The sequence below is a fragment of the Chiloscyllium punctatum genome, chromosome 6 (genome assembly GCF_047496795.1).
Source record: "Chiloscyllium punctatum isolate Juve2018m chromosome 6, sChiPun1.3, whole genome shotgun sequence".
NCBI lineage: Eukaryota > Metazoa > Chordata > Chondrichthyes > Orectolobiformes > Hemiscylliidae > Chiloscyllium > Chiloscyllium punctatum.
The window spans coordinates 24,354,324-24,379,975 of NC_092744.1; the positions used below are offsets into that span (position 1 = coordinate 24,354,324).

Genomic DNA, 25,652 nt, shown 5'->3' on the forward strand with positions numbered 1-25,652 from the left:
TCCTTTTTCCCTCCAATTCATTACCGTCTCTGCTAGCCCGGGCCAGGTCACCTTTCACCCAGGCTTCTGGGTAGGAGAGCAGGGCGGCAAGGCAACTCAGTTGCACCCCCACGCTATTGCAAACTCCAGCAGTGAGGATGCTGCCCCTGAATCCTGAAGGATAACCTTTTGGAGAGCCCGGGGATAGGGGGCATGAGGAATTGAGCAAGGGATCCAGAAGAAAGGTCTTCAACTCAAACACCAAGTGCAAAGCTGGCCATTCATTCTTGGTACTCTCAATATAAATGTTTAGTACATTTAATAGTGAGTATTTTCACTTAACCACGAAAAGCAGAAGAAGCCATTCAGCCCTTCAGATCTGTACTCCTTTTAACAACAACATTTGAATTAATTTGAGTTAATTCAGGGAGAGAATTTTCAGAGCCTACTTCCCAAATCTCTTGAATCACCTTTATAAACACCAGTGTTCTGAATTTCTTCAATAACTCCTCTTGTTCCCATCAAGTGTCACTTTCCTCTTCCCCATTGAAGCTCACTCCCTGCCATGACCTCAGCTCCATAAGTCCATCAGACCATAAGATGTATGGGGCAGAAATGGACCAGTCAGTCCACATAATCTGCTGTGCCATTCAATGAGATCACAGCTGATCTGATAACCCCCACTCTATCTTCCTGCCTTTTCCCCATTACCCTTGCGTCTCTTCGTATCCCTGGGCCCTAAGCTCTGGAATTTCTTCCCAAAGCCTGTCCACCACTTTCCACCTTCTCCTTTAAAATACTTCTTAACATTGACCTCTTCAAATGGAGAATTTTTCATTAATCCTAATATCTCTTCGTGTGCTCAGTGCCAGGTTTCTGCTGGTTAATACTGATGTGGGAAATACTACAATTCTAAACAGTTAGGTAAATGCAGGCTGTTGTAGCAGTTGTTGAACCCATGAGATCCAATAGCCCCCGGTATGGGGATGAAAATGATACGAATAGGAGAAGACCATTCACCCCCTTCATTCTGTTGCACCACTGAATGAGATTCTGGCTGGGCGGCACGGTGGCACAGTGGTTAGCACTGCTGCCTCACAGCGCCAGAGACCTGGGTTCAATTCCCGCCTCAGGCGACTGACTGTGTGGAGTTTGCACATTCTCCCCGTGTCTGCGTGGGTTTCCTCCGGGTGCTCCGGTTTCCTCCCACAGTCACAAAGATGTGCAGGTCAGGTGAATTGGCCATGCTAAATTGTCCGTAGTGTTAGGTAAGGGGTAAATGTAGGGGTATGGGTGAGTTGCGCTTCGGCGGGGCGGTGTGGACTTGTTGGGCCGAAGGGCCTGTTTCCACACTGTAAGTAATCTAATCTACATTTGACCCACATTGGCCCCAAACTCCTCAATGTGCTCGTGTCCAGCAAAACCTAATGCCTCAGCAGCTGTTTGTCAGAGTGAGTTCTGTACTTCTCCATTCTTTGTATAAAGACCTGTTTCCTAACTTCCCTTTTGAACTGGGAGCTGTGAATCGTGCTGCTTCAAGTTCTTCCAAGGAAAGGGGAACTCCCCACTTAACCCACAACCAAAATTGTAAGGAAAGAGTTATATACATAAAAGTGCTTTACAAGGTCACTCAGTCACACAGCAAAGCATTTCCCAGGCAACTAACTGCAGTCTCAGTTTAGCCAACTGTGCACAGGAAGATGCCATACTTCCTTTTTCCCAGTCCTGATTGTCTAGGTTTTTACTGGTGTTAGTTGTGGAAAGAATATAGTCCATGATTATTCCTGTCCTTCCCAGAAACCTGTTGAATTCTTAATGTCCACTTAAACAGGTACATGTTGTGTCGATGTACCAGGGGGTGAAGAGTTGAGATATGATGATAGATGGGTGGATACTTTTGTGTTTTGATGAGTTCTGGGTTTTTCTGCGATTATGGAATGTGGTACATTTTTCCTGTAGGAGACTAATTGGGTGGAGAGTGCGGAAATACCTTGTGGGACTTCCATTGGGCTGAAATGTCTTTTCTTCTGATGCACTTTATGCTAACTTCCAGTTACACAGTGAGGAGACAGACAGTGAAGAGAGGGGAACCCCGAAATATGCCTACTCTGCCTCGCAGTTCAGACCTCATCATTAGAGAGGAACAGATCTCAAGCCGCAGGGTAAGCTCCATATGACATTGTGGGTATATTATGGTACTGCTCGGGGGCCAGTTCCATGTGTAGAGGTGCCAGCTACACATGCAGCTGCAACGACCAGGTATTTGTCGATCGGATTCCAGCCTGCCACAGCTTCAATTTGAAATTTCTCCCATCTGTTTTTCCAAATGCTTCAACACCATCTCTGCTTCCGATCTTTGAAACTTCTTCCATCTTTGTTTATCACTATAAGATCATAAGAACTAGGAGCAGGAGTAAACCATTTAGCCCATCTATGGCATTTGATAAGATCATGGCTGATCTGACCATAGCCTTCACATTGCTTTCCTGTCAGTTCCCATTGAACTCTCTTTCTCATCGAAAATCTGCCTGACTCTGTCTGGACTATATTCAATGACCAAAGTTACTATAAAGATACTTTGCTGCATTAACTATCCTCTAAAGGAGTGAAATCCCTCCATCGTCCTTATATACCTGAAACAAATCAGCCCTTAATCACTTCTCGTCAACCTGTACAAGCTTTGTATGTGTAACCTGATTGAGGCTTGTTGACCACAAACTCTGGGTTAAGCTTGGCCAGTGTGACTCTGTGTAATCCTGGGTCTTAACCTCACGGGATGTTTCCCACAGCGGGCAGGATTCAACATAAATTTGGAGATGGGGGATGTGGTAGAATGTTTAATTTGGCGGGCGATGGGTGAATGACAATCCCACCTCCTTCCTGCCTCTGGTGTGGCTAAAGGGGTCATGAATGGCCTTCTTGCCCCAGTACTAATGGACAGCTTAAAGTTGGCAATTAGTGCCCTCCTAAGTACCTCATCCTCGAGGTGCTACTTATGAACCAGCAGTGAGTGAGGTAGTCACCAATGCTGAGAGCCCAAAATTCAAACCCTGCTATGTTTTATTGTGAGCCCCTGGGGGTGAACAGGAAGCCTTGTTTTCAGGCGCAAAAAGTACCTGATGAAGGAATATGGCACGTAACTAGGAGCAGAAGGATGAACTGCTGAGAGAAACATTTCCACCATTTATTCCAAACTACCTAACCAGCAACGCCTCGCTGCTGTCACTCCAGTGTGGCCTGGAGCCCTTGCTAATCCTGGGCCTTCGCCACTGTCCCAGGGAAGGCCCACTGCTGGCTACTTGGGGGTGTCTGATTGGCACGTAACAGGCATCCCTTCCTTATTCGAGTTTCTGGCTTACTGTCATCACCCTCAGTTCCTGGTTGAGATTCCACTCTTAGAACGTACAAGAACGTTTCTTTTACACTTGTTCATGGGATGTTATTGTTAGTGGATTTATTGTCCATCCCCAAGTGCCCACAGTCAACCACATTGCTGTAGGTCTGGAGTCACGTGCAATCCAGACCCAGACTGGGTAAGGAAAGCAGATATCCTTCCCTCAGAAGCATTAGTGAGCTAGATAGTTTTTTTTAATGATACTTGGTTTCATGGTCACCATTTAGTTAGCTTCTTATTTTACATCCTTATTGAATTCAATATTCATCAATGACCATGATGGCGGGATTTGAACTCCAGATTCCAAGAACTTTACCCTGGGGTTCTGGATTATTAGTCCAGTGACATTATCACAATGCCACAGCCTCCCATTAACTTACTTTTAGGTAATGTAATAAAATGTCCCCAGCTGATGTAAGGGCCTGGAATCAGACACAATTTGTCACTGACCTGTGTGTTGGTCTATCGGGAGAGGTGTCCACAACTTTAGTCAAGGAGATGGCTTTAAGAGGAGACTCAAGGCAAAAAAGACTTAGAGCGTTTAGGGGAGGAAATTCCAGAGATTAGCTCCTTGGCAGCAGAAAACACAATGAGAAAAGATGGGTTGAAATCTGGTTTTCACAAGGAGCCAGGATCGGAGGAGCATACCAATGTTGGATTGCAGTCGATGTTTAACAGTTGTCAGTTGGGGAGAGTGTGGGTCAGGTTAGGATGACCAAATCACTGCCTTAAATGGTATTAGTGAACCCATTGAGTTTTCACAACAGCCCAGACACTTCCTACTTACTGTTAGGATTTTTTTGCTGACTGATCTTTTGCTGTAATTAAACCAATTTGAATTTTTTTTATTTCTGTGTTGGGATTTGAACTCTCATTATTCTGATAATTAAACCTATGACATAAGTATCTTGCTTGTATTCTGCCATACATGGCGTGCTCCTTGGTCAGTGGGTGAATGCGGACAGATGATCACCTTTTTAATTTGTATTCTCTGAAATCCTTAACTTCCATTTGTAGAAGCAACTGGAAGATTACTTGACCAAGCTGCTGAAGATGCCTATGTACAGGAATTACCATGCGACGGTAAGTCCTCTACCTGCTGTCTCTGTGCTGCCTGTTGATTGAGGTGTTACAGTGAGGCCCGGTGAGGTGAAGGATCCCTCAGCTCTCTTCTCAGTGAAGACCTTTCTCCCCATTCCCTGACTGACAATCATCAGTCATACTGAAGAGGGCCATCCCCTGTTTTGGCCCATCGTGATTCAGGATCCTTCCAGCAGCCATCCACTGAACGCATTGAGGATTAAAATAATATATTACATTTCCGAGTTTATTTGCACAAATTAAAAATGAAGAATCTGGGGCCTTTTATGTGAAAGATTAAGTGGTGCTCAAGTTAACCCTGATCATTTAAGAAAAAAGTCACAACGCACAGTTTCAGAATGACTTTGATCCCCTTCCATTTTTGTGAAATATGAGGATGATCAGATCAAGAGAATGTCATAGCAGGGAAGGATTTGGGAATTATGAATGCAGTCATAGCTTTGAGGGTCTTGTGGTGTAGTGGTACTGTCCCTACTTCTGAGCTAGTAGCTCCAGGTTCAAGTCTCACCTACCCCTGGGGTTGTGTGTAATAAAAATTTGGAGCAGATTGGTCAGAAAATATATGTAATCACAATCTCTTAAAGAGAAAGGCAGGGTGTTGAAAAGGATAGTGGAAGTCACTTGAATTCCATCTTATATAAGTCAGGAAAAATGACTCACCAATGAATGGTCACAGTAGTACTTTCATTATTATTTACTGAATTAAGGAAATTACATCATCTAAGGATATGACGGTGGGGTGAAGTGGAATGTAAAGAGGAGTTGAGGGAACAGATCAGTGATCTTATAGAATGAAGGTGCAGTCTCATGCATGATTGACTCCTCATCTTACTGTAGGTTTCCTCACTGTGAAATAGAAATCTAATGGCTCAGAGGAACAGGTCCAGGCCATTCAGACCATCAAACCTATTGCACCATTCAATGGATTTATGGTCTGTAGCTCCATCCATGCATGTTGGCACCATGTCCCTCATGGGAATATTGCCGTGCCACGTAACAATCTGTCCATCTGAGATTTAAAGTACAAAGCAAAATACCGCAGATGTTGGATATCAGAAATAAGAGCAGCAAATGCTAGAGAAACTCAGTAGGTCTGGCAGCATCCATGGAGAGAGAAACCAAGTTAATGTTTTGAGTCCAGTGACCTTTCCCTTCTTTAGTTCTAAAACAAAGAACTACAGAAGTTCTGAAGAAGGGTCACGAGGACTTGAAATGTTAACTCTGTTTCTCTCTCCAAAGATGCTTTACGTTTTTATTTGAAATTTAACTTGAGCGCCAGAGGAAACTACAGTACTCGTGTAGAATAATTCCATGCTTGTCTGAAAATATGTTTCCTAACCTCACTTCTGGCCTTGGTTATAAAATGTGGTTCATTTACCCTCATCCATTGAAATGTTTTCTGTCCAAGTGCTTGCTCAGTCCCTGTTCTGGAAAATTGACTCAATGTGACCATGTGTGAAAGGGAGATAGCTTTACTCTGGTTACTAGGGTAAAGCTGTTGTTGCAGCCTGGGGTGACACACATAGATAAAGGGGTCAGTGTGATTCAGCATCCAGCAAACTATTCTGACTGCCCATCTGTATGACCAATGCTGCTGAGTATATGTTTGGGTGAAAGATGATCCACAAGGCAGCCACATTCTGAAGAGATGAAGAGGGAATGATGTTCAAACATCAGGCCCTCAGACTGTTAGCTCAATTAGCTGCCCAGTGATAAGGGTTAGGGTGATTGCCAGAAATTCCTGCCGCTCTTACAGCCCGTCACTGAGAGGATTATACAGATTGACACTCTACATTTCGTTGTATTGTGAATGTGTGATCATCAAGTCCTGCAGCTGGATTAAAACCCAGAGCTCTGACCCAGAATAGGGATGGAACCTACTGTACCCCAAAAGTTTGTGAGAGCTTGCTGTGCGCAGATGAGCTGCTGAGTTGTCTTCACTGCAAGGGGGGCTACATTTCACCAGCTGTAACATGTTGCAGGATGTTGTGAGGTTTTGAGAAATGCTATATAAATGCAAGTTACCACTTTTGTTTCTACAGATGGAATTTATTGGTGTCAGTCAGCTCTCATTCATTCATCATCTGGGACCTAAGGGCCTGTAAGTGTAAATCAGCCTGTCTTTCAATTAGCTCTTTCAGCTCTCTGACAATAAAGCTAATTCAATTCAATTCAAACTCTGTTACATGTCATGAATCATTATGGAGATTGAGATTCTGGCCATTTGGCTTGTTGCGTGTGTGATGGCAACTTGAAATTCCCACTCTCCTTGCTATCTCCCTTGTACAACTTCTCCTATGAGATTGATAACACATTTTTTACTCTGGCATCCCATAGAAATCCTAGCCAGGGTGTCATTAAGACCACTAAAATGATCACACCAGTGGTAAAGGCAGATGGCAACCATGTTGAGGACTGCCATAGTCTTGCTTTTTAGAGGGGACAGCTCCTCAAAAGGCCAGCTATGTAGGAGCCTGAAACCACTATGCAGGACAAATGATGACCCAGGGTGTGCACCTTGGGTAAGTCCCAGGAAAAAGCAGGTTAAAAATAGCGAAGACATATCAACTGGAATTGTTTTTGACAGCTATCTCTTAACATATACCAGGCCCATATTTCCCCAAAATAAGGCAGATCCCTTAACCCTTAAGGAACACAATGGGTCATTAATTGACGTCTTGTGTTTTCCCTGTGAATTACATCCCCCGTCCTTGGAAAAATATAAAATGCCCTGAAAGAGTAAGGATCCTGAGCCAATTTCCCTGACTGTGTTTTCAAGTTCCCTCCCCATCAGAGTCCACAGCGAGTGAAAATCTAACCCCTAACCTCAGTAAGTGTGACCAAGAAAACTGTCAGATTGTCATGAAAACCCAACAACTTCCCTAAAACTTCTTTTGGACAGCAAGTGTGCCATCCTTGGCCTATCTGGGCCTACAGGTGACTCCTGACCCACATAAGCACAACTGACTCGTAACTCTCTTCTCCAGTGGTCACTCAGTTACCTCAGCAAGGAACTGTAAGGGGAGGTGTTTCAAATCATGGGTGATTTTGATCATGTAGCTAAGAAGGATCAGTAATCAGACTGACAAAGATTTGACATCATTGACAAAAAAAACCAAGTAACGTGAATTTCTTCTTTACAAAGTGGATCAAGATGTTCGTGGATGGATTGTCGAAAGAAATTGAAGTGGTAGTACCTTTCAAAAGAGAAATTTGGGTAATAACATGGCCAGGATTGTCAGGTTTCAGACAGAGAAAATTGCAAGGGAGTTCATCGGATCCTCAACATCAGCCCTGCCATATATCCGTGTTAACTATTATTTTCCAAACATTACACATCTTCAAATAGAGTCTCCCAATAGATGACCGCAAGAATACAGACAGATTTGAGAGTGTGTGTGTGACAGATTGTGTCTGAGTGGGAGAATGTGTGTGTGTGAGAGAGAGAGAGAGAGAGAGAGTGAGAGAGGAAGTGTGATGAATGTGAGAGAACGTATGTGTGTGAGAGAGTGTGTGTTTGAGAGAGTGAGAGTATGTCTGTATTTGTGTGTGTTAGAGAGAGTGTGAGAAAGTATTTGGGGAGAGAATGTGTGCGGGTGAGACAGTGTGAGAGCAAATGTGAGACAGCGAGTATGTGTATGAGAGACATTATATGTTTGCATGAGTGTGTGTGCAGGAGAGAGCGAGAGTACATTTGTGTGCGAGAGACTGAATTAATGTGTGTGTGGGAGATAGTGAGTGTGTGTATGTGAGAGAGAATGAGTGAATTTGTGTAGGAGAGAGAGTGAATTTGTGCGAGAAAGATTGAAAGTGTGTGACAGCTGATGTGAAACTCAGTGATAGTGACTTCCTGTGGGTCGTCCAATTGCAGTGAGGGACTGAGACTGCACAGAGGAACAGGGATGATTTGTCTTAGGAAATAGAATCAGATACATAACTTAGGTTGCCAACTCTGATGGGCATACTGGATCACATGGTGTCTGCTCTCCAACTGCCCCTCCCACACTCCTGCCATTGGCTGACCGACATGTTCATCTGACACCAACCCACCCCACTGCAGCCAGTCAGACCTGACTGGCTACTGAATTTTCAGTCAAATAGTTTGTTTACCATCAGTAATTTTACAATTAATAATAAAAGCATTCAAAGAAGATTTGCGAGAGACAATTTCCTTTCAATGCCCCAGTTATTTTTCTTTGTGTTATTGACTCAGGGGAAGTGAGTGGTACTGGCTCTGCCTGTATTTTATTGTCCATTCCTAATTGCTCTTGAACTGAAATCTTGCTGAGTAGCTAACCTATAAGGTCTAACAGGACTAGACAGAGGAGATGCGGCAAAGATGTTCCTGATGTCTGGGGAATCCAGAAACAGGGGTCACACTCTAAGGGTACCGGATAAACCATTTGGGATTGAGACACGGAGAAATTTCTTCACCCAGACTATGACAAATCTGTGGAATTCTCTACCACATAAAGTAGTTGAGGCCATTACATTCAGAGTCAAAAAGTGTGGCGCTGGAAAAGCACAGCCAGTCAGGCAGCATCCGAGGAGCAGGAGAGTCGACGTTTCAGTCATAAGCGCGTCATCAGGAATGTGGCCATTACATTGTATCATTTCAAGAAGGAGTTAAACATAGCACTTGGGGCTAAGGAGATCAAAGGATACGGGAACAAGACAAAACAAGCTTCTGACTTGATCCTAATGAACGGCCTATTTCTGCCCCTTTTTTCTTTGTCTATATTTCTTTGTCTAGGCTCGCATGTGGAGCCAGTCTGGACAAGGATGGCAGATTTCTTTCCCTAAACGGCATTACTGAACCAAATTGGTTTTTATGACAATTGATTGTGGTTACATGTTTATTTTAACAATTGACTAGCTTTTAATTCCACATTTGTATTGAATTTAAAACTTCACCATCTATCATGGTGGGATTTGAACCAAGTTTCCCAGAGCATTAGCCTGGGATTGTCCCTCGGCTTTATTTTCAACAGTGACATGGAGATTCATATCCAATAGCTTGAGACTCCTGAGCAAACTTAAGTGGCCAGAAGGGAAACAATCTCCTGTCACTAGCTCACAGCAAGTAATTGGAAAAGCCAATCAAAAGTTTGATGAATAGATACTTGTTAACCAAGGGGATGAGAGGTTATCACTTGTAGGTGAGAATAAATGGTCTGATTGAATGATGGAGCAAACTCGACGGGCTGAATGACCTACCCTAATCTTCATTCAAAATTCATCACTTCACTCATATTCTAAAAATAGAAATTGACCCTCTCTTGTTGTGTTAGAGATGTTCCCACATTTGTGGTCATCGTTAGAGATTAATTAGAGTTCCTTCTTGTTTATAGGGAAGGTTTTGTAATGAAACGTTCAGGGGGCCACAGGATTCCAGGCCTCAACTGTTGTGGGAGAAGTCAAATCTGTTATCGTTGGTCCAAGAGGTAAGTAACGTGAGCATTTGTTAGGCTTTCTGTTCATCAGTGTGTCATCCATGGAGAGAAAGGCACTGATCATGACAGCAGTTTCAAACAATGCTCTGGAGCCAACACTCTGTAGTTCAACCAACAACACATCTTGCATTTACAGTAAAAATGTCCCAAAGCCCTTCATAGAAGTGATTATCAAACAAAACCAGACTATGATAAGCCACCACACCCTCAGTTGCAGTGTTAGGTCTGAAGGTGGAAGAGGCACAAGGAGGTGGAGACGCAAGGAATTCCAGAGTTTTGGCCTCAGGAATCTGAAGGCAGTGGTGGAGCATTTCAAATCAGGAGTGTGCATGAAGTCAGAAAAGGAAGAGAACAGAGAACTCAGTGAAGTTTAAGACAGGATGAGGCTGCACCACAGTTTGTAACCATGCATGAAAATTCTAATGTTGAAGTGTTGCTGGAGTCCTTTAGGTCAAAGACCATAGGGAGTGTTAGGTGAATGCAATTTGATGCAAGTTAAGAGATGGGTGACAGTGAAGTCAAGTAAATCTGGAAGGCTGGGGGGAAGTTGGCCAGGAGCACACTGAAATAGATGAAGGTAGAGGTAGCAAAGAGGTAGATGTAGGTTTCATGAGCAACTGGTCTGAGGCAGGAGAGGGTGTGTCACAGGTATCATAGTGAGCTCCTTACTCTCTATGCAAGATGTTGTTGTATTCTCCTATGATGTCTGTCTCAATCATTTCATTTCAAAGCTATCGAAGCTGCGTGCTCCCCAGTACATGCAGGAGTTGGTGGTGTCCGATCTAAACACTATTTCTATACTTTGCCTTCTCAGGTGGCTGGTAGTGAAAGATTCCTTCCTCTTGTACATGAAGCCAGACTCAGGAGCGATTGCCTTTGTTCTGCTCGTGGACAAAGAGTTCAGCATCAAATTGGGAGCCAAGGACACTGAGACTAAGTATGGTATCAGAATCGACAATCTATCCAGGTATGGCACAAGCTATCTTCATTTCTTTACACCAAAGATGGTCATGGCTCAGAGGGGAGTAGCCTTGGCTTGGAGTTGGAAAGGTAGTGGGCTGAAATCCCACTCTATTTGAGCATCTGCAGTAAGCTACATATTGTGGTGTGCTGTCCAGTTGGAAGGGCCATCTTGTGGATGGGTTGATAAACCGAGTTGCCATTATCTTCTCTGCTGATAGTGGATTGTCTGTGGTCACAAACCCAAAAATAGCAGGGGAAGCTCTCCCTGTGTCCTGGGCCAACATCACTAGATCCTGTTATTGGTGCTCTTGGTGAGGTTCAGTGTATAAGCCTTGATTGCCTTATTACACAAAAGGTAGCATTGAGAGTGTGACACTGGAAAAGCACAGCAGACCTGGCAGCATCCAAGGAGCAAGAGAATCGACATTTCAATTCGGCACCACCCTGCTGACCTGTCCGTCGTCTTTCCCATCTATCCGCTCCAAGCTCCTCTCCGACTTATCACCTTCTCCCCAACTTCATTTACCTATTGCATTCTCAGCTACCTTTCCCCCAGCACCCCCCAACCTCCCATTTAGCTCTCAGCCCCCGGTCCACAAGCCTTATTCCTGATGAAGAGCTTATGCCCGAAACGTCGACTTTCCTCCTCCTTGTGCTTTTCCAGCACCACATTCTCAAATCTGCTGTCCAGAAAGGTAGTATTGTGGGAGTGCAGCAAAGGTTCACCAGCCTGGTTCAGTGCAGGCCAAGGTCGGTTCATTCATTAAAGCCAACAGGTTGAGTATCAAACTGCAAATCCTTCCAGTAGATCCAATGGCAGCCAGTAAGACTGTGAGAAATTCCCAGTCATCTGTGTAATGGAAGCAACTGGAGATTCTGCTATCTCTGTCCCTAGCTTCAGGCTACAACATGCAGCTGAAACTTAACCACAATCCACCCCTAGCCAGTATCTCCTTGCATGGTGTGCTGGCAAATTGTGTTTGGTAATGTTCCTGTGAATTGCTTGGGATGCTTTACTATATTAAATGGTGCTGTATGAATGCAAGATGTTGTTGTTGTGGTCGACTTTCATGAAATACCGGATGAGGTCCAGGTGGAAGCACACTGTGATGTGCTTGGGGCACTGCTTTTAAATCTCTGAAGAACTAAAGGTTGTTGTGTTGAAATCAACCTTTGGAAATCACTTCCAGAGATTCACCCAAGGACTTGCTTTCAGCCACATGGGATCTCAGCAGAATATGTAGCCAGCACGCCCTAAAGTAACAATGACACAATAGTGATTAACATGAGCAATCCGCCAAATCTTCCCTCATTAATCTACAAGGAATTTCTATTGAGCATTCCAGAGAGATAACTGGCTGAAAGCTGATAGCTACCAGTGTCAGCCTGACTCGTGCTGTTTGGTATTATGGTTTGGTTCCCAAGGTGATGTCCAGTTACAGATGCGCCATACAAATATTGACAGGAGCAAAGTCAGTCATAACACAGGACTATATAAATTTACAATTACGTCAAGGTCAAATGTGGCAGATCGAATCCAAAAATCAAAAATGTAATCAACAATTAATTGATATTTGGTTACCTGGAAAGGGTTGTACGGATGGAAAAATGACCAGGAAATGTTTCTAAGAGGTTGTTCATTTCTTTTTATTGAATCCAGGAAGAGTTAACCATAAATTTTGCTGTTACTGAGAAATCATTATGTACAGAGAGCAAATCATATCATTGAGACTGCCTCATTACCCCAATTCAGCAGAGCTTTATTCAGAGAATGTTAATGTACAATTTGAAAGAATGGGCTGCACTTGAGCTAACTGGAGGTAAACAATAATTGGTCCCTCTGGTTTCCTTTAGCCCAGTGGTTAAGAATTTCAGCACTGTGGGAAAAACTGAAGGATCAAGGATTACAGAAAAAGATTCAAGCTGACATACTCAAAACAGAACCAAGGGTAGTCTGCGTGGTTGGAGGGTCAGTGCTGAGGGAGTTCCAGACTGTCAGAGGGCTAGTACTGAGGGAGGTCTGCACAAATGGAAGGTAAATACGGAGGGAGTGCTGCACTGTTAGCGGGTCAGGACTGAGTGATCGCTGCACAGTTGGAGGGTCAGTTCTGATGGACTGTTGCACAGTCAGACGATCAGTATCGAGGGAGTGCGCACTGTTGGAAGGTCAGTACTGAGGTAGTGCCACACTGTTGAAGGGTCAGTACAGAGAGAGTGCTGCACTGTCAGAGGGTCAGTACAGAGGGAGTGTCACACTGTCAGATGGTCAGTATGAAGGAGAGCGACACTGTCGGAGGGTCAGTACTGAGGGAGTGCTGCACTGTTGGAGGGTCAGTACTGAGTGAGTGTTGCACTGTTGGAAGGTCAGTACTGAGGGAGTGCTGCACTGTTGGAGGGTTAGTGCTGAGATAGAGCCACACTATCGGAATGTCAGTATTGTCAGACAATGAAACATTGATTGAATGATGTTCTTTCTGTTCCAATTCAGGACTTTGATCATCAAATGCAACAATTACCGTCACGCTCGCTGGTGGGGTCAAGAGCTTGAGGAGTTAATTAATAAACATGCCAAAGTTTTCCTTGAGGACCAGCGTTTCAAATCTTTTGGACCTGTGCATGAAAATACACTGTGCAAATGGTAACCAGTCAGACAGCACCGTACAGGAAGATATATATTTAGATTCCTAAAATTGGCTGTGATGGAATGTATCAGCACAGCAAGAGTCCATTAGACCTAAAGAGGGAGATCACAATAGGCTGATCAACCAATTTTCCTTTCTGCCTAACCTTCACCTTTATACTCCTCCATCCAGCAGCCCTCCCTCTTGCACTCTCAGCCTCTGACCTCTCCACCGTTGGCTCTGCTTCTCTCCCTGCGCTGCAAGCTCCCTAATCTTTACCCCTCCCCAGGCTACTGACTGTCCCACCGGCCCATCTTACTGTGTTTAAAGTCTGAGAGATGACGAGATGCTTCCCAGATGGATACTTTTTCATCTGTGTTCACTTTATTCATAGGTATGTAAATGCTAAGGGATACTTTGAAGATTTGGCAGATGCTTTGGAAGATGCAAAGGAGGAAATATTCATCACAGATTGGTGGTACGTAGAGCATTGCATTGATCCATCAAGACATGATGTTGATGATTAAATTATCTTTCCCCTTTTAACTTTGGGTTTTGACAATGCACCAAAGACTGGTTCAGTTTGTACTGGTGCACATTGTTAGAAAGCGACAGAGGAATAAAGCTTAGACATGGTTGCAAACATGGCGGGTTCAGGAGCAGGAAGCCTTCCTTTGTACCTCATGCGCTAATGAGAGCAACTTTAAATCTTCATAGACCAAACTTGTTCGCCGGACCGCATAAGAATTTGGAGCATTAATGGGCCATTTAGCCCCTCAAGCATGGTCTGCCACTCAATAAGATCATGGTTTGTCTGATTGTGGCCTCAAATCCTCAATCCTTTGATTTGGTTCATTCTGAAACATTGACTAACATCTGTCTTGAAGGTATGTAACTACTGAGTATCCACAGCTCTGGGATAGAGAATTCCAAAGCTGCACAACCCACTGAGAGAAGAAACGTCTCCTCCATTTCCAACATGCTGACCCCTGAACATGACCCCTGATCCCTAGTCTCGACTCTCCAACATGGGTGAAACAGCCTTTCAACATTGATTCTGCTAAATGCGGAACAGTTTCTTAATTACCTTCATATGTGACTTGGTGTCTAATTTTGGGTGGTAAGCCTTCCAAGTGAAATGTCTTTGTCCATATTTGTTAAGAGCACTGTAAGTGTATTTGTTCTTCTGGATGTTGGCAGAGGGCATGATTGAGTCTGGCAACAAATGTCCTTCGCTGTCAACATTGCCCAGTGATAGTGATGTCCCAAAGCCCTGCCAACATCCTGTGGGTTGGTCCTGCAGGACTGATCGTTTCAGACCTGAAATGGAATTCTGGTTCTGAAAAATATTTTTTTTTTAACACTCTTCTGCTTTTTGACATGTGGGATCCCAGGCTGAGTCCAGAAATCTTTCTCAAGAGGCCGGTGGTGGAAGGGAATTATTGGAGGCTGGACTACGTACTCAAACGCAAAGCTGTGAGTTCTTCTCTGATGTGTCTGTACCTGTGGGTCTTATACAGCAAGTCCACATGCATTGCTTGAGGTTTAGATTGCCTTTTGTCATGCTAATGGCTCAAGGAAGGGTGGCTTGCTTAGTCTTTGTTACCCTCTCCCTTCCCCAACTGTCCAGTGTCAGGATAATGCCCATAGTGGCAGATAGGTTCTGTAGCCACAACCTTCTCTCCTGAGTGTCAGTCATAGCCATTTAGTCAAGAGGTCACGTACCCAAACCCCACACTAGAGACTTGAGCCTCCAATCCAGGATCACACTCTTGACACCAGCAATGAGGGTGTGATGCAATGTCATAGGACCCATTTTTCAGATGAGGCATTAAACCAAAGTTCCCTCTGCCTTCTCAGATGGATGTAAAAGATCCCATGGTCACTATTTCAAGGAAGAGCAGTGATATTCTCCTCTGTCTTCTGGGCATTATTTACCTAAACGTGATATATGATTCCATGTGCACTTTGTGATTATTGTCAATAGTTGAAGTGAGGCTGGTTTGAATTGATTGTTCTCCCTCCCTATCACGGCAGCAACAAGGAGTGAAGATTTTTGTGATTCTCTACAAAGAGGTGGAGCTTGCACTAGGCATCAACAGTGAATATAGCAAGCGGACACTAATGCACCTTCATCCCAACATTAAGGTATGTTCCCTTTAACTTGTAATGAGAAACAAGATCAGAGTATGTCTTTTAAATGTTGGTGTCTGAAATGAAAGACACAATATATTTCAGATGATTTCTAGTATGAAGTAGACCATTCAGTCTGTTTGGTCCCTATTGTTGTACCTTCTCCATACAAGACTCTTCTCACCCAAGTTCTCTCACCCAATCTGTAAATCCTTCAATTTGTTTTTTCCTTGTGCGTTTATCTAGATTCACACTTAAATGTAGCTCAGCCTCAACTGTTTCCTGTTCCAGTATTCCACATTGCCACTACTCTTTGGATAAAGACATTTCTCCTGAATTTCCAGTTGGATTCATCAGTGACTGTCTTATGTCCATGGCCCCTTGCACTGGTCTACTTCCCTCATGAAAACATTTTCCCTATGTTTATCTGATCTATCCTGACCTTCTATAATGTGACCCCTCAGTCTTCATTTCTCTAGTAAAAAGAACTCCAACCTGTTCAATCTTTCCTGCTGGTTATAACCTGTCAGTCCAGGTCTCACCGTCTGACTGTTACACAGTGCCTCTGTAACTTTCTAATCCATTCCAAACCCACAACCTCTGCCCCAGGAAGCACTGCACATTAATGACATTCCGAATGTGCTTTGGCGAAGTCCTGTAAATGTGCTTCTGCATGTGAAGCTCTTCCAAACATTCCAATTATTTCCCAGACTTGGTAAATGTTGACCATTTTGCCAACTGAGATAATGACTGACTGACTGCTGCTCTGTGCTATGGGCTCTTCCTCTGTCAGGTGATGAGACACCCAGACCATGTCTCCTCCACTGTGTACCTGTGGGCACACCATGAGAAGATCGTTGTCATTGACCAGTCAGTTGCGTTCGTTGGTGGCATTGACTTGGCATACGGGAGGTGGGACGACGATGAGCATCGGCTGACCGATGTGGGCAGTGTCTCACGGAATGTCTGCTCTCAATCCATTGCATCCAACAACCAAACAGTAAGAACAGGGACATGTTTTCCTTCATCTGTTGCAGGCGCGGCACCATCTGGTGTGTTTGTGTGTGTACGCGCATGAGAACCAATTCCTGAGACTGTTCTTGTATGTCAATGTTCATTTGTGATTATGTGTGTGCCTGTGTGTGTGTGGATGTATATGCACATGTGCTTGCGTGTGTGTGTATGTGCATGAGCGTGTGTTCCTGTGTGTGTGTTGCTCTGTGTGCGTGTGTATCTGTCTGTATATGTGTGTGTGTGTGTGGATTTTTACGACTGGGTGAGGAGGGGTAAATCAACTCCTCTCTTTTTAATTTTCATAACAGGACACAGCAAAGATTTTAAATACATTTTGCTTGCAGCTGTATTACATTTTGATTAAAATATAGCTTGCCAGTTCAAAATGAGACATTTATAAAGTTTTCTTGAGTGAATTAAATTACTTGCGAAAACCATTCAAATGAATGAAATACAACATCAAACCCACACAAACATACTGGTATAAAGGTTGTGATAGGGAGAATGTCTGATACAAAAAGGAAAATCAAGAATTAGCAGCTTAAAAATAAGCCCTTAATGTCCATGAGGTCTTAGATTTAACTTGAGTCCCTGATCATTCAGTTGATAACTTGTATCCTCAGCAGTGACAACATTTTCAAATATTTTTGAGTTTTTGGTGAATGGACATCTCTTCAAATATTTTGTCGCTGGGCATTGTGTTTGAGAGGCCAAGAGAAACAGTGAGAGGGTGGAGAGAGACTTTCAGTGTGACTGCTACTGATCCATTCTACCTTGCTATGTTTAAAAGCCACTGTTTGAAATACTCTTCACTTGTGTGTTCCCAGACTGGATGCATTGTTTTCACATGCTGGATCATCTGCAAGTGACTTTCATCACAATATCTGAAACTTCTCAAAAGTTGGGAATCAAACATGAAGTTTCAATACCTTTTCATAACAATGTTAATTTTAGCTCAGGTTTGATTTTTATGAGCTGGGCTGAAACTGGTCAGGTAACCTCTGCTGCCAAGTTAAGTCAGAGTTTTTTTCTTTTTCCAAACCAGTTTAGTCCACAAAATGATGATGAGGATAATGGGAGTTGAATAAATTATAATCTATTTTACCACTTCTGTAACTGGTTGTGTCTATATGAGTGAGTGTGTGTACAATATGTGTACATGCAAACGCATATGTATACAAGCATGTATGTGAGTGTGTGTGTATAAAACATATGAGCAAATGCACACGTGTTATATGTTTGTGTGTGCACTAATAGGCACGCTGTGAAAGTGTACATGTGTGTGGATGAAGATGGCATTGAAATTGGTTTGTAAGTTCACATATTTGAAGAACACAGACTGGAGGAAGTTATTTGAGATATGGCTGCCATTATTCCCGGAGGCAGATGGAGAGGGAAGCAATTCTGTGCTTCCTAAAATGCCTGTGGAATGAATCTGCCCCATAATGCCTGTTGTCCTTCCTGATTGCAATGATATTGGTCTTCAAAACTACGACGGCGAACTCAGGGAAACTCTTGTTGCCTTCAACAGGCACTCAGTACTCTCGTTGGGAAGGAGGAAGACCAGACACCCAAAGCGAAAGTGACACTTGAAAAGAGTACAGAGGGAGAGGATGAGGTGGACTCATCCAGGATGAAGGGTATTGGCAAGTCTAGAAAACCCTTCCCCATGCTGAACCTGGTCAGACAACTGCAACGACAGAACTTGGAGCACTGCGACAGTGTGAGTAGCATCGATAGCACAGAGCAAGGTAAGTGCTTTCATAGCTGGGTAGGGGCTGTTGGGCTTCACTTATGTCTTACTTTGGGATGGGAGCATCACCAATACAGCTGACATTTGTTTCGAATCTCCAATGGTCTTGAGAAGGTGGTGGGCAGATGCCTTCGTGATCCACTGCAGCCCAGCTATAGTGATGGCACACCCATGGTACTGCCAGCTCGCAAATGCCGTGACTTGGACGCAGCAGCATTGAAAGAACAGACAAGGCGTGAAGGGATCTTGGTGATTCTGATCTCCATGTAATCCTGCTGGCCCTTCTTCTCAGTGCTGTGAAGACAATGGCTGTAGGAGGCTCCAATCAGATCATATGAGCATCATGTATAACTGGTGGAATGCACTGTATCAGGCTGCATGACATTGACTTCACCACCTGCTACCCAGGCTTAATGAAATGGAATGATTGTTGCTAACTAACCCATTCACCAGCTGCTAGTTAACAAGTATTAACCCGGGCTGAGCCATATTTGAAAATGACTAGGTATCATTTGATGTGAGGGGCAAACAGGATTTTGTCCAATTGGTGGCATAGGAGCAAATACTACAGACTATTCTGAAACACTTGTCACTGCAAAAAAGAATCATGATGAAAAGATATCAAGATGAGAAATACAAGTATTTTGTGAACAGCAATGACTTATTCTGGTAGAACTGCAGAAATCAAGACAGGGAAAAATGGAGTGAATCTTGCCAGTAGCTGTGATGTGAGTTTTTGGGGATATAGGGCATTGAAGTTAATGCAGGGCCTTCTGCTTGCCAAGGCTGAGGGTCAAGGTCATGACTCAATGACCTTTGGCTCAAGTATCTTCTGACTGGCTGTAATCTTTGTCAAATCAGACTGTGGATCACCATCCAGTGATAGGGGAAGCCAAGTCTTAATTCCAAGTTATGATAAACAATTGACTAAATAATTACCATTTTACCCACCCCACCATCTGATTTCCCTGCACATACAAACTTGACTTTGGGTGGCTCAAATCAGCAAAAGGCAAGCTTATAACAACATAGATTACCCACACAAGAGCAATGATGTCTGAAAATATAAATTAACTCACCAACAATCAACATATTGTCTACAAAAGAGGTAGCAGCAGATCCTCAGGTTTTATGTGCTTCTGGTCCTGAGGAGTTGATTTAAGTACCTTTCTAATTGCAGACAAACAAACAAATCAGGACCTTGAGCCTGCTCTGACTTTCACTATTCATGTCACAACTACATCCTCTTATTCTGCAGTGGATTAAATTACATCCTGTTATCACTCCATTTCAGTAGCACCTTGCTTATTCTAAGTCAAACCCCCTTATGCTTAGGACCGTTAATACCTCCTGGGAGGGAATAGACCAAAATGAGCTGAAATTGGGTCTGAATCCTTTGACAGCGGAACACTAGGCAATAGATTCAGGAAAATGGGTCCTCGACAAGACTGAAATCTGTCTTTTGCTTTGGTGTGACATGACTTTCAATAAACACTGACGCCGAGTGTAAGCAATCAGATTGTCAAGTGGGCAAGAAAACACTAATGTGAATTCCATACAATGGAGTTGTGGGAAATTGGACAGTCCCAGTCAGAGTCAGGCTCCTTGCTGTGAAACTGACCACATTGATGTATATGGAACAATCAAAACCTTTGCAAAGGGGAAATACAAATGAATCAGCAAGTTAGTTCAAAAGCAGTAGCCACAAGGACTGGACCTATGAAAGGTCTTTAGCACACTGATCTCCCATGGATCTACTTGTGAAGTGGGTTGTACAGGGCAAGATGTGTAGAGTCCTGCAGCATATTCCATTCACCATCTCTACCAGCATTTGAAATTACTGTCCATTTCATCCCATTTCTTTGTGGATAAGCAAACTTCTGTGGATGCTGGGAATCTGAAATAAAGACAGAGAAGGCTGAAAATACTTGTCACTTCAGGTAGTACCTGGAGAGAGAAGCAGGGGTTAACATTACAGGTCGATAGCCTTGCTGTCTGTGAATCAGACGAAAACGTAGGGACAGAGTGAGGACTAGGAAAGTATTACATAGACCTCAATTCACAATACAATAGAACACGAAGATGTTTGAAGCCCCAAGACATGTTCTCTGGTTTGATCCCGTCACCATGTACCTAGTGAAAATTGCAAAGGTATTTGTGAAAATTCGAGCAGTGGAATTCTGCTGAGTCTGAAAAATATTGATTATGTTAAACAACTTTCAATAGAAGATGCTTGCTTTTGGATCAGAGATACAGGAGTTTACAGAATGGAATGTTTATCTGATTTGCCATTTATATTTTATTTTCTTACACCGGGAATTCTCTACAGATGTGATCACTGTTGCTGATGGTCAAGGATGGCAAGGGGATTATTCATCCAACTGTACTCAGTGCCAGCTTTCAAAACACCATTGGTGTGCTGTGTCAACCAACTGATTTGGTCATTAAAGGAAAATGGATCACAGCAAATGGAAATTTGGTTTGATATACCTCATACCCCTCATTATCATTTTGGGTTCCAATGTTCAGAGAACTCCCCTAACTTTTGTTGAAATAGTGTCCATTAATTCTCGAACATGAGATGACAGTTGAAGACTAAGGTTCAGTCTCATCTGATTAACAGCACCTTGGACAGTGCAGCACTCCCTCAGCACCGCATTGGGAGTGTCAGCTTAGGTTCTGTGCTGACATCTCCAGAGTGGTGCTCAAATCCACACCCTCTGTCTCAGATATTGATCCCTGGCTGACCATCATGAGAAAGTGCTGTGATTTTTAAATCTTTGAAGCTGAACATCTTGTGGATCACCTACCTGATCTGCTCCCCCTTCACGATTTGTTGTAAATACAGTGATGATTTTTTTTTAACCATCTGCAGGGAATGTGAACCTGATGCTTTATGTAACGTAAGAATTAGGTGTGGATAATGTGGAAATGAAAAGATCATTGAATTTTATTTGCAATTCTGATATCTACATATATTACAATCACAGCTGTTACCATATGTAGTCTAGTACGAAGCAATTTAGTTATACATTGTTCCACATTTCCCTCAGTATGTCATGCTGCAACTGACCTCAGTAAGATGGAGACTGAGATTTTATAACATCAGATCACAATATGGTGATGATTTCATGAGCATGTCTAATACAGTTATATTACATACTAGCTGTGAGACATAACATCATTGGAAACACTCCTGTATTTAATTCCATCATAAAGAAATTGCTTTTTAAACAATGTCAAGGGCTAAGGCCTGGTTAAGGACAGCAGCTGCTTTCAACTCATACCAAAGCTCTCCTCGTGAGATAAAAAGGGTGGCGTTGAATTTGATCCTTCACAGCAGCTGGGTTTGAGTGGGATGGGGTTTGAGAACTGCCTGTAGTGTGGGGTGGGGGCCATCAGGATGGGGTGAGGTTGTGAATTCTGTGAACGCTGCCGCAGACCAGCTGCCCTATGACTCTCTGCAGGTTGGTTTAACTCTTCCAACAGCCAGTGGAACTTAATCAGGGATAGGTTGCCCAACTTGAAGAGATTGTATCACCATGCCAGCAGCCCCAGCCCCTCTCGACCAGAGAACGGTGAGTTGAAATTGCCAACAATGCTTTTCCTTTCTTCCCTTGGTCTTCCAGCAGAGCTTTGCTGCTCCCGGTGGAGAGACTGTGACTCTTATCCCCTGTGGGCAACAGTGCTTGGGTGCTTCAGCTTTGGTGTGCAGTAGGGAGCTTCTGCCTCTGTCTGTTGCTGTTGTCAAAGTGGGAGGCAATGAACACACTTGACCTGAACGTGATAAATCACAGGCTTGTCCAACCGTGATCCTTAAAGCTATGGTTCTCTGGGTAGCATCCTTATCTGTGAGGTGGAAAGTCACAGAGTCAAGTCCCGCGACAGGGACCCTGCCCACAGAATCAGGGCTGACCCTGCCAGTGCAGTGCTGAGGGAGCCTAGCACTGTTGGATGGGCTTGACTTTCAGGTGAGGCTGCCTGTCCATTCACCTCGCAACTAAATTGTACATGAGCCAATTGAAAACAGAATGGAGTGTTTTCCCCAGTGTCCCATCGCTAATACGTAACTTACACCAAGCACGACAGAAAGTAGATGATCTGATTGTGATCATATTGCTGTCTGTGTAAGAGTCCAGTGTAGAATGACTCTGAGGCAGTGAACAAGTTGATGCCTAGAGAAATTGCTTTGGTAAAAACCAAAAGAACTGGGAAAGCTGCAGATCAGAAACAAAAACAGAAATTGCTGAAAAAGCTCAGCAGCTCTGGCAGCGTCTGTGGAGATAAATCAGAGTTAATGGTTCAGGTGCAGTGCCCCTTCTTCAGAACTTCAGTTAACGTTAACTCTGATTTCTCTCCACGATACTGCCAGAGCTGCTGAGCTTTTCCAGCAATTTTTAATTTGGTTTTGGTGTTGGCTAAGCAATGAAAGTCGACTCGAGTTGCCAACTGAGCAGCATTGTCCTGGAAACTCTCCGATGCTGGAAAGCAAAAAGCCCTTATCCAAATGATACCACTTACTGAACATGCAGCAGTACAGTACTCCAGTATACTGGAGAGTCAGCCTGATTTATCCACAGAAATCCTGAACCTTGAATTGAATGCATAGGTTTGTCAGGTTACTTCAGAAATGTAATGGGTTTTCAGTAAACATTATCCAATGTGGTTGGGTTCTGGGAAGCTGGCTGTTATCAGCACAGACAGATTCAGACTCAGAGATAGGAGATGACATCAGCATTTGCAAACTATCGCTTGCAGATCAGTTCCAGACTTTGCAGCTGATATACGATCTGAGTACTTTGCATTTACCAGTGAATGTTTTAAGTAGGCACTAAATTAAGATGTCTAATTACATGCATGGTGACGGGACTGAAAATAACATTTAAAAATCCCTAAGTCTATCTACAGATTATCGGGAAACACAGGTCAGTTTCAAGGTGATTGATTGATTGATTAATTAAGCTCACACAGTGACTGTCCTCACTCCAGTCACCAACTTTCAGCCTCTATGAAGATGACACCATTCTGGATCACAGCCACTGAGTGAAAGGAAATAGTCTGTAGCAATAATGTACAAATCCAAAGGAAGTCTAGGAAGAATTCCTGAATTGTCACCTGTCCCCAAAGCTTCAATGACTCAACACTGGCCTTCTGTCTTGAACGAGGCCCCCCGTTCCCACACCCCTCTCCTTCCCTTTCTTGAAGTGAGTATGTGAAAGAAAGGATTTGAATTGAGAATCGTAGAAGCACACAGTCCAGAAGAGGACCTTTGGCCTATCAGGTCTGTAGCACTAAAACTACTCTTAAAAATGTACACTTTTCAGCACTAGGCCCATAACCTTGGACATTTCAAGTGCCCATCCAAGTACTTTTTAAAGGTTATCCACCTCAACCAAATCCCAGGAACTACAACCCAGCCACTTACCCACCTCTGGATGAAAAATATTATCCTCAACTCCCCAAAACCTCCTGCTTTTCACCATACAGTTATTCCCCTTCTTATTGGCCCTTTGATGAAGGGGAAGAGCTAATTTCTCTTCACCCTGTCCATTCCCCTCATAATCTTAGACACCTTATTCAGGCCCCCTTTCAACCTTCTCCATTCCAAACCAAAACAACTCGAGCTTACCCAGCCTCTCTTCATCGCTGAAATGTACCACCCCAGGCCACACCCTGCTGAATCTCCTCTGCGCTCCCTCCAGTGCAATCACATCCTTTCTATATGGTGTGGAGAATAAAGGTGCATGCAGTACTCCAGCTGTAAGCTAACCAAAGTCCTTTGCAGCTCCAATGTAATCTCCTTGTTCTTATAATCCATGCCTTGACTGATAAGAAGGCATACGGGACACTTGCCTTTAATTATCTGATTAACCTGACCTGCCACCTTCAGGGACTGGGGGCAAGCCTTCAGCCACACAAATAGCCTTCTATCAACACCTCCATGTGACTCCAGACCCACAGCAATGTGACTGACTCTGAGCAATTAGGGATGGGCAATGAATGCTCACTAAGCGATGCCCTCATCCCATGAATGAATTTTAAAAAGTCCAGATAAGTTGTACCCCAGGTTGCTGTAGGAGACAGAGAAGATATTACAGGAGCTCTGACCCAAATCTTTAATTTCTCTCTGGTCACAGGAGAGGTGCCAGACGATTGGAGACCAGCGAATATGGTTCCACTTTTCAAGAAGTATGATAGGGATAAACCAGGGGCATTTATGGATCAGATTATAGCTCAGTGAGTCTCCCATCAATGATGGGGAATGACTGGAGAAATCAGAAGGAGAGAATTAATCTCCACTTGGAGAGATAACGTTTGATCAGGGACCGTCAGTATGGCTTTTCGAGGAGGATCATGCCAAACAAATTGGTGTGCAAAATTTCCACCACAGTGGAAGGTTAGAAGCAAGCTCTTCAAGATTGGAGCTGAGGGAGAAGATGTAGGTAGACAGGGTAGTGAAGAAGGCAAAAGTGAGGACTGCAAATGCTGGAAATCAGAGTCTAGATTAATGTGGTGCTGGAAAAGCACAGCAGGTCAGGCAGCATCCGAGGAGCAGGAAAATCGACGTTTCGGGCAAATGCCGTTCATCAGGAATGAAGGGTAGTGAAGGAGGCGTTTTGGTATGCTTGTCTTTATTGGTCAGTGCATTGAGTATCAGAGTTGGGAAGTGATGTTGCAGCTGTACAGAACATTGGTTAGGCCACATTTGGAGTATTGCGTGCAATTCTGGTTTCCATCCTATAGAGGGTGTTGGGAAACTAGAAAGATTTACGAGAATGTTGCCAAGGTTGGAGGGTTTGAACTATTGGGAGAGACTGAATAGGCTGGGGCTATTTTCCCTGGAGCTTTGGAGGCTGAAGGGTGACCTTATAGAAGTTTATAAATCATGAGGGACATGGATAGGGTCATTATGCAAGGTCATTTCCCTGGGGAGAGGAGTCCAAAACTAGAGGTCATAGGTTTACGGTGAGAGGGGAAGATATAAAAGGGACCTAAGGAGCAGCATTTTCATGCAGAGGTTGGTGTGTATATGGAATGAGGTGCTAGAGGAAGTGGTGGAGGCTGGTACAATTACAATGTTTAAAAGGCATCTGTATGGGCATTGAAAAGATAGGATTTAGAGGGATATGGGACAAGTGCTGGCAAATAAGACTAGATTTATATAGGATATCTGGTCAGCATGGACGATTTGGACCAAAGGGTATGTTTCTGTGCTTTATATCTCTATGACTCTATATTTG

The 25,652-nt window shown here is 43.6% G+C and overlaps 1 protein-coding gene across 5 annotated transcripts in view; it reads left to right on the forward strand.

Moving 5' to 3' along the window:
• Positions 1-25,652, forward strand: part of LOC140478783 (phospholipase D1-like) — a 167,628-nt gene that overhangs the window by 95,830 nt on the left and 46,146 nt on the right. For 4 of the 5 annotated variants that reach the window (XM_072572149.1, XM_072572150.1, XM_072572148.1 and 1 more), the window contains exons 5-16: positions 2,033-2,141; positions 4,391-4,456; positions 6,517-6,575; positions 9,826-9,918; positions 10,742-10,894; positions 13,379-13,528; positions 13,906-13,989; positions 14,906-14,987; positions 15,549-15,659; positions 16,438-16,644; positions 18,190-18,409; positions 21,879-21,989. In XM_072572149.1, the coding sequence (XP_072428250.1) occupies positions 2,033-2,141; positions 4,391-4,456; positions 6,517-6,575; positions 9,826-9,918; positions 10,742-10,894; positions 13,379-13,528; positions 13,906-13,989; positions 14,906-14,987; positions 15,549-15,659; positions 16,438-16,644; positions 18,190-18,409; positions 21,879-21,989 (1,445 nt within the window). The remainder of the gene's footprint in view (positions 1-2,032; positions 2,142-4,390; positions 4,457-6,516; positions 6,576-9,825; positions 9,919-10,741; positions 10,895-13,378; positions 13,529-13,905; positions 13,990-14,905; positions 14,988-15,548; positions 15,660-16,437; positions 16,645-18,189; positions 18,410-21,878; positions 21,990-25,652) is intronic. The other variant, XM_072572151.1, reaches the window with a different exon arrangement.